General features: G+C 42.7%; 1 protein-coding gene across 5 annotated transcripts in view; it reads left to right on the plus strand.

Moving 5' to 3' along the window:
- Glb1 (galactosidase beta 1) overlaps positions 1 to 13,561 on the plus strand; it is a 144,389-nt gene that overhangs the window by 37,128 nt on the left and 93,700 nt on the right. For all 5 annotated transcript variants that reach the window (XR_015439519.1, XR_015439520.1, XM_021238708.2 and 2 more), the window contains exons 3-5: positions 519 to 669; positions 1,202 to 1,262; positions 2,629 to 2,723. Coding sequence is in view for 3 of the 5 variants with exons in the window: in XM_021238708.2 (XP_021094367.1) it covers positions 519 to 669; positions 1,202 to 1,262; positions 2,629 to 2,723 (307 nt within the window). In the remaining 2 variants the exon portion in view is untranslated. The remainder of the gene's footprint in view (positions 1 to 518; positions 670 to 1,201; positions 1,263 to 2,628; positions 2,724 to 13,561) is intronic.

Raw genomic sequence — 13,561 nt, forward strand, 5'->3', positions numbered from 1 at the left:
ACTGGGACAAAATATCCAATCCCCACAACCTAAAGGAGGAGAGGTTTATTTTGGGTCACAGTTTAGTCCATGGCTGACCAGCTTTGAGGCAGAACAGGATGGCCAAGGGGCACAGCGGAGGGAAGCTGCTCACATCATGGTGGCTAGGAAGCAGAGAAAAGGGAGGAGCTAGGAAAGAGAGCCACCGTTCCAGCTCACACTCTAGTGACCACCTCTTTTGATGAAACCAGGCCTGACTCCTAACAGCACTGTTAGCTGTAGCACCCATGCCCACGATCCGACTGCCATCCATACACAGGAGAATTTAGGGGGACATTCCAGGTCGAAGCAGTGAAAGAACTGTAGTCATCTTTTTGCTTTATTTCCAAGTTCTGGATAACTTTTCTTAATGCCCTCCCAACTCTTCTTCACCCTCTTGTCCATGGGTGAGCTATAGTCCCAAGAAGGCCCCTTCCTCCCACCTCTCCTGCTTCCCCACTCTGCCAGTGTCCAGGAATGGCCTCTGTGTGTCTTGGCAGGTATGTGCCCTGGAACTTCCATGAGCCCCAACCAGGACACTATGAGTTTTCTGAGGACCGTGATGTGGAGTATTTCCTGCTGCTTGCTCATAAGCTGGGACTGCTGGTCATCCTGAGGCCTGGACCCTACATCTGTGCCGAGTGGGACATGGTGAGTGTGGCTCCACCAGGCTCTGCCTGCCTGGCGAGCATGAGCAGGGCTGGGCTGGCAGCGCAGGGTCTGGGGCAAAGTGAGTTAAAGCTGTTTAACACTCAATCTTGCTGACCTGGCCTGTGGCCACACCCAGCTCAGGTATCTGTTACTTAGCAAGGTGGCCAAGCAGGGAGGAACAGCCGTGCCATGGCATGGACTCTCCTCTTGTAGTCACCCACCAAACTCAGTTTCCCTGACTCACATGCAACTGCTGGTGTCTGCTCTGTCCACCTCATAGAGTTGTTGTGAAATTAAATGGAATAATGTGTATGAAAAGGATCTTGATTTCAAAACATTGCATTAACAGAATGATCTTAATTTTACTACATTCCAATTTCCCTAAAAGTTACTAACCAGAAACCCAGCTTAAGTGCCGCTTCTCCTGAAGCTTTTCTGCTTTTCCATCACCACTAACAGTAATCGCTGTCTCCTCTAAACTCCTTCATGAAATGGACATTATAATTTCTCCCCCTTTTTCCCCTTGTCCTAGGGGGGATTACCTGCTTGGTTATTAGAGAAACAATCTATTGTTCTTCGCTCTTCTGACCCAGGTAAGTTGTTAGAGATGTCTTGAGAGACTTTATAAAAGAGTATTTATATTAAAAGGGTCAGGTATTTTGAAGACTGAGATACTTGTGCACAAGTACTTCTGAAAGTTAGTGAAAGTTTGAGTGTTAATTACCATTCATGACATTATACCAGATATTGAGCACATAGGAAATAGGTTTTCTTGAACTACTTGACCAGATCTTGCCGATAAACTGGTAACTCTCTGGTTTGGCATTGAACCTTGATTGTGGTTGACCAACTAACTTCAATGCCTGCTTTCTTTTCTGCATGGTTAGTGTGTTACACAGCCAGTGATTGTATCTGGTCATCAAAATGGCAGACTTAGTTCCTGCAGAGGTGGCACTGGGTTGTGTGATAGTTACAGTGTCTTCTGTTTCTTTATCTACCCTTACAGAGTGATACTTCAATGATACTGTTCTTCTGTGTCTTTTAAACCAGGAGAGATTATTTTAGCTATAAGCCTTGAACACTCAGAAGATCTCCTTTAGCTGAATTTCTATTTCCTGAAGACTAATTTCTTGGGGATGGTGGAGACAGTGGAGGTGGAGGTGGTTGACAGAGGTTCTTAACAGCAGCAGCTAACACAGATTAAGTTTGGCTTGTAAAAAGCTGATGATTATATGTGTATTTTCCTCTTACTGATCACTCTTTGTTTAGCATTAGTGTATTAATATGTATTGTTTAACATTTGTATATTATTGTTGTTTTCGCCTGTATTCTCATTAATTCTCGTGGCAACTTTATGAAGCATGTACTTTTCTTACCCATTTTTGATAATATAAACATATAATTTATGAGGATTTACTTTTAGAAGAAAAAGTGACTTATTTTGTTTGAGAGGACAACATAGCATTCGGTCTCCCTTCTTGTTCAGTAAACATTGCCTGTCTGTGTCCTGAGCACCTGGCTTTGTGTCCATGCCAAGGACAGATGCCAGCAGTATTGTGCCTTGCCCACTGAGAAGCTCAGCTGAGGAGACCCTAGCCTGCAGGGCAATATTTATCAGACTTTTTTTCCCCTTTAGTACTGGGGACTAAACTCAGGGATTTCTCACTGAGCTACATTCCCAGGCCTATTTTATTTTTTATTTTGAGACTGGCTCTTGCTAAGTTGCAAAGTTGTCTGGGCTGGGCTCAAACTTGTGATTCTTTTGCCTCAGCCTTCCAGAGTGCTGAGATTACAGGTGTTCACCACAACGCCAAGCCAAATTTTCTTATGTATAGCTGCCCCATTGTAGAAGACAGTTGAGTGCTGGCAGCTTTTGTATAATAAGACTCCACTGGTGTCTCTATGTACTAAATGGTGTGTGATGATGTTTCATGATGTAAAACCTGGCTTATTTTCCAGATTACCTTGCCGCTGTGGATAAGTGGCTGGGAATCCTTCTGCCCAAGATGAAGCCTCTTCTCTATGAAAATGGAGGGCCAATTATAACCGTGCAGGTAACTGGAGTTGAGTGTGCATGGTCAAGAAGGTTTCTATCTTTGTTATGTAGGTGACAGGTATGACGCAGAAATGGGCTTCCTTGGGCTATTACTGGAAGGTGCAGTGCTGCAGATGGTGATTTTACCTAAATTCCATTTTTGGAAGGCATTAGTTTTTTTTTTTTTTTAAGAGATGAGCATTGTCTGTGTTGCCCAGGCGGGCCCCAAATCCTGGGTTCAGACCATTCTGCTGCCTCAGTCTCCCAAATAGCTGGGGCTGCAGGCACATGCCACCATTCCTGGCTATTGCATTTCCATTTTTGAATGCCTGCCGTATATTAACTCTGTCCTGGGTTCCCTGCAAATGCGGTGTGGTTCTTCCAACCACACTGTCTTTTAAAATGAAGAACCTTGAAAAGGTTAAGTAGCTTGGCCAAAGTCGCCCAGCTGGCAGGTGGCAGCATCAAGATTGCACCCCATTTCTGCTGGGGTGTGCCTCTTTCTGCATGCTGTGTTGCCTTTTGGCTGCAGGGAGGTAAAGTGGGCTGAAATGCTTTGTATCTGCACTGCTCAGGCAGGCAGTTACTCCTGGAATAGAAAGAGGATGTGGTGAATTGGGGCTTTCTCTCCTACTTCCTGTCTCCTCTTTCCTTCCATGTGTTTTGGCTCTGTAAAGATTGGTATCGTGGAGTGCATTTATTATCCATGTGAAAAGCCGGGACACTTGTCTTCAACAATTTTTGGTGTTTGTAAAATTACATAGGAGAAACATAAAAGCTTGTTCATTGGACATTATGCCAAGGATGTTTTTATTGAAATGGATAAAGTTAACAAAAACTGGCTCCATCCTAGGACATCCCGGGAATGAAGTGGGGCCCTCCCTAAGGGAGCACAGGCCAGGTTTCCTTCTTGTGGACAGTGCTGTGGACCGTTTGTGGGGAGGTCATTGCCCCTTGGGTATAGGTGGAATGAGAGGGAGAGGGCCAGATCTGCACTGTGAGCCTAGGGTGGAAGGAGATGTCCCCTGGAGTGGAGCTGGCTGACTGCTCACAGGGAAATGTAGATGAAGTCTGTGTTGTATTCATCTGGGGTCCGTACTGGTTAAGCGGAGGGAGCCACATCTTCTGTATGAAGGTAGTAAGTTTGACTCTTGGACATGTCTGCACTCCACTCCTTTTTGTCTCAGGTGAAAACCTCATTTTTTTCTTTCATTTTTTTTGGTACTCAGGATCAAACCCAGGGCTTTACACATATGAGGGTGCTTCCCCAGCCTGAAACCCCAGTTTTAGCTGCCCTTTTTCCTACTTCTTGAGTCACTTTCAGTGTGTGCTCACAGCTTTCCTGTGGCTAGGGAAACTACACACACACACACACACACACACACACACACGTGTTATGACGTTGTCAAATATGAACCCTGCAGAGGACTAACGAGGACCGTCTTGAGGGCATGTCTTCTCCTGTCCGTCCTGGACCTCAGATGACTTTACCCTCGCTGTGGATCCTGCCAGGCGATTCTGCCGTCCTCCATATGTCCACCCCACCTGATCACTTTTCCCTTTGTTTACTAAATCAACAAGTATAGAAAATAAAAGAAAGTAGAAAAAAAAACCCCAACTCACTCAAACTTCAGGAGCCTGTTGCAAAACTCTTCCCATTTGAGGAGTTTCTTTGAAAAATTTTCTGTGCCCTTTTTTTTCTTTCTTAGTAAGTTTATACTGCGTGACCAATTTCTAGTGTGGGTTTTTTCACTTCATTCCTCTGTCAAGGGCATTTTTCATATCAGTAGAAGTTCTTTGTGCATCATTTTTTTGGGGGGGGGTACCAGGGTTCGAACTTGGGACTTTGCGCTTGCGAGGCAGGCGCTGGAACCACTGAGCTAAATCCCCAGCCCCATGCATCATATTTTATGGCTGTCCTGCTTGTCTCTGGAAACGCAGTTTACACCACACTCCCTCTGTCCAGACACCGTCCCCGTGACTGACTTGGCTCTGCAGACTCTCAGAATCCCAGTGGGTGGCTCCCTTTGGGAAGAACATGTGGAAGTTAATCTTTTTTCTCTGACCAGTGCCTCCAAGCTCTTGAGATCACGTCAGCCTGGCAGCCAAGAGGTCACACATACATGAGTACATATCACACTCTCACCACATGGTTCTGAAGTTGAGTAGAGGCGACTGAGTTGGTTAAGAAAGAACCAGAGAAGCTGGATGTGGTGACTCACTCCTATAATCCCAGCACTTGGGAGGCTGAGGCAAGAGGATTGCCATGAGATTGAGGCCAGGTTGGGCTACCTAGTGACTTCAAGGCCAAGCTGAACTACATGACCCTGTCTCAAAAAAAAGAAAAAAGAAGCAGAGGATTGGGGGGAGATGGTGTTTCTGTATATAAAGATTCCTGTGCAAGCAGGTTTCTATCTCTGTCTTAATCCACGTCAGGAGGCGGAAAAGGATACCTAGCTCATGGAGTTGGTGTTTCCTCTGGGTGCCCAGGGCATCTGAGGAGGTTCCAAGGAGCTCTGCCTCTTTAGTCCAGGTGAAAGCCACTCAGTCCAGAAGCCTCGCATCCTTGTCTGAGGATATGTTGTTTTCCAGATGCAAGAAGCGAGACTGGCTCCTTTATTTGTCTTTATGATGTAGTTAGATGCGCCAGTGTTTCTTTTCTGGAGGGATTAGCCAAGCCAGTGCTACCCACAGTGGTGTGCACAAGGAGATGTTATCTCAGTTTGTACCAAAAATTAGTAATGCCACAAACAACACCTATTGATAACACCCAAGGTGAGAATTAGTTCCACCTGCAGCTTTACTTTGTCCAGTTAGTGAAGTATTCATTATGAGGTAAGGAGCCTCAGAAGAGCACTGTGGAAGTCTGCATGTGTAGGAGTAACCAGATAACTGATCACGACAAAGACCTGCAGACTGCGACTCATGGACCTGGACTGACCTGCTACTTATTTTTATCAATAAAGACGTATTGGAACATGGCCACTCCATTTGTTTGTATATCACTTAGCACTGCTTTGCAGTAACAGTACCCAGTTTAAGTAGCTGAGACAGATTCCCAAAAGTGGTGGTCCTGAAGCATAGATTAGTTACCAGCTGGCCCTTTTTGAAAAAGTTTGTTAATCTGTTCTAGGAAAATCAGATTCCTCTGAATCCGAATCTCACTGTGACTTTTTCTGTGGGTCTTGCAAGCCCACATTTCCATTTGTGTTTCCATATTTTCCATTTGTGTGTCATTTCCCTACCCTCACCCGGTCTTCACACATCTTGGGGTTTTTTTTTCCTTCTCTAATTGGCAAAGATACAAGACTTGAGCATTGTCCTCCTGTTAGCTTTCCAAGTGCTTAGTAGAAGTGGGTACTGTACAACAGTGTTCGTGTATCAATTCAGCCCTCATAATAGCCCAGTGAAGTAGGCACTGTTAGCGTCTTACACATGAGAAAACATTTTACAGGTGAAGTTGCATGGATAGGAAGTGGCAGAGCTCAGATTTGCATGTGGACAATTGGGGCCTCTGACCCTAAGCTGTTTTGCAAATGTATCTTCTCTCTCCTTTGCTCTCTCTCCCCATTTTCCTCCTCTCCCTTCTCCCTCTCTATCTCTTTCTCCCCCTCCTTCTACTCCCGCTGGTGCTCCCTCTCCCCAGCCTATCCAGGGATTAGGGGTGCAGCTAGGGGTAGAGCGGTGCTCTGCATGTATGAGGCCCTGGGTTCAGTTCCCAGAGCCAAAAATAAAAACAAATTGGACAAAAATTTAAAAACCTAACAAAATTATGTGTATCCATGTATTATAAGCCTGTTTATTTTAAGGTATAGAGTACAATGACAATAATAGATGAGTAAGGCTTGAAAAAAAGTGAGATTATGGGAAGAAAATCAGGGTTGGGTTGGGTTCGGTTGGGATATGAGGATGGGCAGAAAAGAGCCCCAGTGCGGAGGCTATGAGCTCACCTAGCTGCTAGAATTGATCCTTAAAGTCAGCTCTGACCTCGGCAGCCAGTGACAAAGGGAGACACAGTGATTTAAGTAACTCTTATGAAAAGATGGAGAAAAGAACCTTGCTAGTATTTGCAAAGCTTTTCTTAACACTGAACTCAATTATTTCGAAAGGAATATTCATGGCACTTATCAAAGTATCAGAGAAAATCAGCCAAGGGATTTTCTACTCCCTGTGAACAGCCAATAGCTCCTCTTTCAGGATGGCTTTGTGGCCACCAAAGAGCATGGTACTGGGGATGTTTGCTATAGTCTGTTCTGTGTCTTGAACTTATGAAAGTATTGCTGAAGTGCTTTCTGAGAAAATGGTCATTCATAAAGCCATCTGGGAGGCAGGACTGTGCAGATAATAATGACAATGGCAGGGGCCGGGAATTTAGCTCAGTGGTTCTGCCACTTGCCTTGCAAGCGCAAGGACCAAGGTATGATCCCTGGTACCCCCCCCTCAACAAATGACAATGGCTGTGTTAGCCAACTTTCTATCATTGTGACAAAATGCCTGTGAAAATCAGCTTACAAGGAGGAAAGACATTTTGGCTTGCAGTTTGAGAACTTTCAGTCGGCTGCTTTGGGCCCATGGTGGGCACAGTACAGTGGGTGGGAGCAGGTGGAGGAGCCTGTGTACTTCCTGATGGCTGGAAGAGAGAGAGGAGGGGGCTGGGGGCTCAGTCTCTCCTTCAGGGTCATATCCCTGATGACCTAACTTCAGCAGCGTCACAGGCTGGCCCAAGCCTTTAACATATGGACTTTTGGGCAACATTTCAAGTCCAAGTGATAACAATGGCATTTAGTTCCTTTTCATCATTCACCATTCATATCCCGACCCTCTAGCTGTGCTCATGGGCCCAACCCCTTTCCCCTTCCCCAGCTAGGTGCTGTCTTTCCAAAACGACCTCAGTCTCGGCCTCGGAAGGAGAAGCTTTCTTTTTTTTCTTTTTTTTTTTTTTTGAAGTTTTTTTTTTGTTAAATTGTTTTATTGGTACATTTTAGGTATACAACACAATTACTTTTCTCATTGGGAATTGTACCTTTACATGATGCATCTTGGTTCTTATTTTTTCCCCATTCCTAGCCCTCCCTTCACACCCTCCACCCTTCCCTATTTACAAAGACTTTATTTCCATTTTTTCCATTTCTCATCATTTTTCCTTTCCCTTCTTTCCTTTCCCCTGCCCCTCCCACTACCCTTACCCCTTTGGACCTTTTCTTCCTATTTTGCATTATCGATTATTCATTCTAATCATTGGTACATTTTAGGTATACAATAGAATAACATTCATCATTGGAAATTTGCACCTTTACATAATCTCTCTTGGTTCTTATTTTTCACCCTTGCCCAGCCCTCCCTTCAATCCCTCCATTCCTCCCTATGTACAAAGATTTTGTTCCTATTTTTCCATTTTCTCATATTAATCCCATTCCCTTCTATCCTTTCCACTACCCCTCCCACTTCCTTCCCCTTTGCCCCTTTTCTTCCTATTTCACATTACCTATTATACATTTTAGTCCTTATTTACACTTTCAGTTTCTCATACCAGAAACTATTTGGTATTTATACATGTGTGTCCTATTTATTTCACTTAAGAGTATCGCCTCAATGTGCATCCACTTAGCTATAAATGTCTCTAATTTCTCATTTTTTATGGCTGAGTAGTACTCCATTTTATTAAAAAGCCACATTTTCTTTATCCAGTCTCCAGTTGATGGGCATTTGGGCTGTTTCCAAGTTTTAGCTATCACAAACTGTGCTGCTATGAATATAGGCACATATATATCACTGTGGTATGATTCTTTTAATTCTTTGGGGAAGATCCCTAGCAGTGGAATAGCGGGGTCAAGTGGGACTTCCAGTACTAGTTCTTTTAGGTACCTCCATACTGATTTCCACAGTGGTTGCACCAATCTGCACTCCCACAGCAGTGGAACAGGGTTCCTCTTTCCCCACAGCCCCTCCAGCATTTGTTCTTGGTTGATTTCATGATAGTAGCCATTCCTTCTGGAGTGAGATGGAATCTCAGCATTGTTTTCATTTGCATCTCTCAAATGACCAGTGATGTTGAACATTTTTTCATGTATTTATTTGCTATTTCTACTTCTTTGTCTGAGAAATGTCTGTTCATTTCAGATGCCCACTTCCGGATTGGGTCTTTAAATTTGGGAGGTCTGATCTTTTTAAGTTCTTTATAGATTCGAGATAGTAGACCTTTATCTGAGGAAGAGCAGGTGAAGATTTTTCCCACATTGTGGGTTGTCTCTTCACACTGCTGGTGGTTTCTCTTGCTGTGCAGAAGCTTTTTAATAAGAAGAGATCCCGCTTGTTGCTTGTTTGTGCTAGTTCACGGGCAACTGAGGTTTTGTTTATAAAATCTTTTCCTACACTGATGTCTTCAAGATTTCTACCTGACCTCTGTTCCAACTGGTTCAGAGTTTCTATTTTAATATTTAGATCTAATTCATTTTGATTTTAGTTTAGTGCATGGTGAGAGATATAGGTGTAGTTTTAATCTTTGGCAAGTTGAAGCCCAGTTTTTCCAGCACCATTTATTAAAGAGGCTATCTTTCCTCCAGTGAGGGTGTTTGGCTTCTTTATCAAAGATGAGATGGCTGAGTGTGTCTGGCGTTGTTTCTGCATCTTCTGATCTGTTCCACTGGTTCTCAGGTCTGTTTCTTTGCCAGTACCATGCTGTTTTTATCACAGTAGCTTTGTAGTATAGTTGCAGGTTGGAGATTGTGATACCCCCTGCCATGTCTCTGTTACCTAGAATTGCTTTTGCTATTCTGGGTCTCTTCTTGTTCCAAATGAATTTTTGGATTGTTTTCTCAAGGTCCATGAAGTATGCTGCTGGGATCTTAATTGGAATTGCATTAAATCTATATAGCAGTTTTGGAAGTATGGCCATTTTCACTCTATTAATCCCTCCTACCCAGGATCAGGGGATGTCTGTCCATTTTCTGATATCATCTTCAATCTCTCTTTTCAGAGTGCCATAGTTTTCAGAGAAGAGGTCTTTGATTTCTTTCGTGAGGTTGATTCCTAGGTATTTCAGTTTTTTGGATGCTATTGTGAAAGGAATTATTTGCCCTATTTCTCTCTCAGTGAGTCTATCATTCATGTAGAGGAAAGCTATTGATTTTTGTGTGTTGACCTTGTAACCAGCTACTTGACTGAATTTGATTATTAAGTCTAGAAGACTTTTGGTGTAGTTCTTGGGGTCTTCTAGATAGAGAATCATGTCACCTGCAAATAATGACAATTTGACTTCTTCATTTCCTATCTTTATTCCTTTTATTTCTTTCTCTTGTCTAATTGCCGTGTCTAATGTTTCCAGAATTATATTGAACAAGAGTGGTGATAGTGGACATCCTTGTCTTGTTCCTGATGTTAGTGTGAAGGATTTCAGGTTTTGACCATTTAGTATGATATTGGCTGTTGGTTTTTCATAGATGACTTTTATCAGTTTGAGGTAGAGACCATCTATTCCAGTTTTTTGTAGGGTTTTTATCATAAATGCATGTTGGATTTTGTCAAATGCTTTTTCTGCATCTATGGAGATAATCATATGGTTTTTGTCCTTGGCTCTATTGATATAGTGTATTACATTGATTGATTTGCGTATATTGAACCATCCCTGCATCCCTGGGATGAATCCCACTTGATCAGAGTGTATGATCTTCTTGATGATCTTCTGCATTCTGTTTGCCAGTATCTCATTAAGGATTTTTGCATCTATGTTCATTAGTGAGATTGACCTATAGTTCTCCTTTTCGGTTGGGTCTTTCTCTGCTTTGGGGATCAAGGTGATGCTTGCTTCCAGGAATGAATTAGGGAGTATTGCTTCCCTTTCAACTTCATTGAAGAGTTTAAACAGTAGTGGCAGCAGTTCCTCTCTAAATGTCTTGTAGAATTCAGCAGTGAAGCCATCAGGGCCTGGGCTTTTCTTAGTTGATAAGTTTTTAATTATGTTTTCAATTTCATTGGTTCATATTGGGTTGTTCAGAATTTTTAGGTCTTCTTCATTCAACTTTGGTTAATTCATATGTATCTAGGAATCTGTCCATTTCTTCTGTGTTGTCCATCTTATTGGCATATAGGTTCTGGAAGTAGGTATTGATGATCCTCTGAGTTTCTGCTGGGTCTGTTGTAATTCCACCCTTTTCATTCCTAATTGCATGGATTTGGGCCTTTTCTTTCCTTTTTCTGATAAGTTTGGCTAAGGGTTTGTCAATTTTGTTGATTCTTTCAAAGAACCAACTCTTGGCTCCATTGATTTTTTTGTATTGTTCTCTTAGTCTCCATTGCATTGATTTCTCCTCTGATCTTTATAATTTCCTCCCTTCTATGAGCTCTGGGGTTGTCCTGGTCTTCTTTTTCTAGAAGCTTGAGGTTCAGCATCAGGTTGTTTAATTGGGCTTGTTCTGTTTTCCTAATATGCATATTCACTGCTATGAATTTCCCTCATGAGACTGCTTTCATTGTGTCCCATGGATTCCAATATGTTGTATTGTCCTTGTCATTTAATTGAAGGAACTGTCTGATTTCTTCTTTAATTTCCTCTGTGACCTATTGGTTATTCAGAAGTGTGTTGTTCAATTTCCACGTGTTTATGAAATTTTTTGAGTTTCTTTTGCTATGGATCTCCAATTTCATCGCACTATGGTCTGATAATATACAAGGGATAACTTCAATTCCTTTGCACTTACTTAAACATGTTCTATGTGTGAGTATGTGGTCTATTTTGGAGAATGACCCATGTGCAGCTGAGAAGAATGTGTATTCTGATTTTGTGGGGTGGAAGACTCTGTAAATATCTGTTAAGTTCATTAAAGAGTTCTATTGAGTTCTAGTATTTCATTACTTATTTTTTGTCTAGTTGATCTATCTATTTGTGACAGTGGGGTGTTGAGGTCCCCTACTACAATTGTATTAGTGCATATATGACTTTTCATGTCCGTTAGTATTTGTTTTGTATAGTTGGATGCACTAGTGTTTGGTGCATAGATATTTATGATTGTCATCTCTTCCTCTTGGATTCTTCCCTTTACAAGGATGTAGTGTCCTTCTTCATCTCTCTTAATCAGTGTTGGTTTGAAATCTACTTGATCTTCAAAGAGGATAGCTACTCCTGCTTTTTTTTGGTTTCCTGTCGCATGGAGTATTGTTTTCCACCCTTTAACTTTCAGTCTGTGAGTTTTCTTTTAAATTAAGTGTGTTTCTTGTATGCAGCATATTGTTGGATTTTGCTTCTTGACCCATTGTGCCAGTCTATTTCTTTTGATTGGTGAATTGAGACCATTAATGTTGATTTTTATAACTGAAACATATTGACTTGTCATTGTCATGACTTTTTCTTTTTGTTGGGTCCTCCCTCTTTACATTTAATTTCTTATTGTGCCAGATGGGTTCATTCTGCTTTGCTTCTTGGGGTTGTGATCTTCCATATCTGTTCCTAGGATATTGTGTAAAATTCTTTGGCATGCTGGTTTGGTATTCATGAAGTTCGTAAGGTGCTCTTTGTCATGAATGTATCTTATTTCTCCATCCATTTTGAAAGATAGTTTTGCAGGGTACATCAATCTGGGTTGGAGGCTGTTTTCTTTCAGAGCTTGGAATATGTCACTCCCAGCTCTTCTTGCCTTGAGGGTTTGCATTGAGAAGTCTGCTGTGATCCTGATGGGCTTTCCTTTGTATGTGATTTGTTTCTTTTCTCTGACTGCTTGTAGAATTTTGTTCTTCTGTTGGATTTCTGGAATCCTAACTATTATATACCTATGTGTAGATTTTTTTTTATCAAGGATATTTGAAGTCCTATATGCCTCACTTATCTGTATGTCAAGTTCTTTTCCCCTGCTTGGGAAGGTTTCTGCCATTATTTCTGAGAAGAGATTTTTTTATGTCATCTGCACTCTCTCCTGTTTCTTCATTGAGCCCAATCAGTCTTATGTTATTCTTTTTTGCATCATCTAGCAGCTGCTGGATTGATTTCTCATGTTCCCTTATAATTTTGAAGCCATTTTTCTTTTCCTGGTCACTAATTGCAGTCTTATCTTCTATATCTGAAATTCTGTCCTCACATTGGCTCATTCTGCTGTATACACTTTCAATGGAGTTTTTCATGTCCTGGAAATCTATTTGCATCTGTTTTATGGATTCCATTTGTTTCTTATGTTGGGATTCCGTCATGTTCCTGAGCTTCTCTCTAGATTTATTAATCATGTCTTGCACTAGGGGCACAATTTCTCCTGTTATCTGAGAAATTATTTCTGATTTCATTTTTTCCAGATCCCCTTTTGTTGCTAGTTCAGTGGGTCCAGGTGGTTGAGTATCAGAGTATTCCATCTCATTTCCCTTTGGGGTTGCTGTAGGTGATCTGGAAGTCTGGTTTTGAGACTTATTTACGTGTTTTCTCATTTCGACTGGGAGGAGGCTGTTGGCCCCTGCACAGATTACCTCCTCTGAGCTGGAAGAGGTGGGACGGGCTGGGAGCAGCTGTAGGGATGGTGGCCCAAAAGCCCTTTCCTGTGGGCTGGGAGCCGTGGGAGGGATGGTGGCCGGGAAGCCCCTTCCTCTGGACCAGGAGCAGTGGGATGGCGGCTCAGAAGCCCCTACCTCTGGGCCGGGAGTGGCGGGACTCAGTACCGTGGTCTGGTGGTCTGGTGTCCTCTGCATCTTTGTAGTGTGGAACCAGGTGGCTGTACAGAGGAGCGGGGCGGCGGGGGGGGGGGGTGTCCAGTGGATTGTTGCCGGGGCACAGGCTGATCCGGTGTGTTCTGCGCCCACACCCTCAGTAGGGTGTGCGCAGACCTGCCTGTCTGCAGTGAGCTGATTCGGCGTGTTCCGCGTGACAAGGGGAAGCTTTCTTGA

This window comes from Heterocephalus glaber, unplaced genomic scaffold, assembly GCF_053883595.1.
Source record: "Heterocephalus glaber isolate CG9 unplaced genomic scaffold, H.glaber_assembly_v1.0 deba00001472, whole genome shotgun sequence".
Taxonomy (NCBI): Eukaryota; Metazoa; Chordata; class Mammalia; order Rodentia; family Bathyergidae; genus Heterocephalus; species Heterocephalus glaber.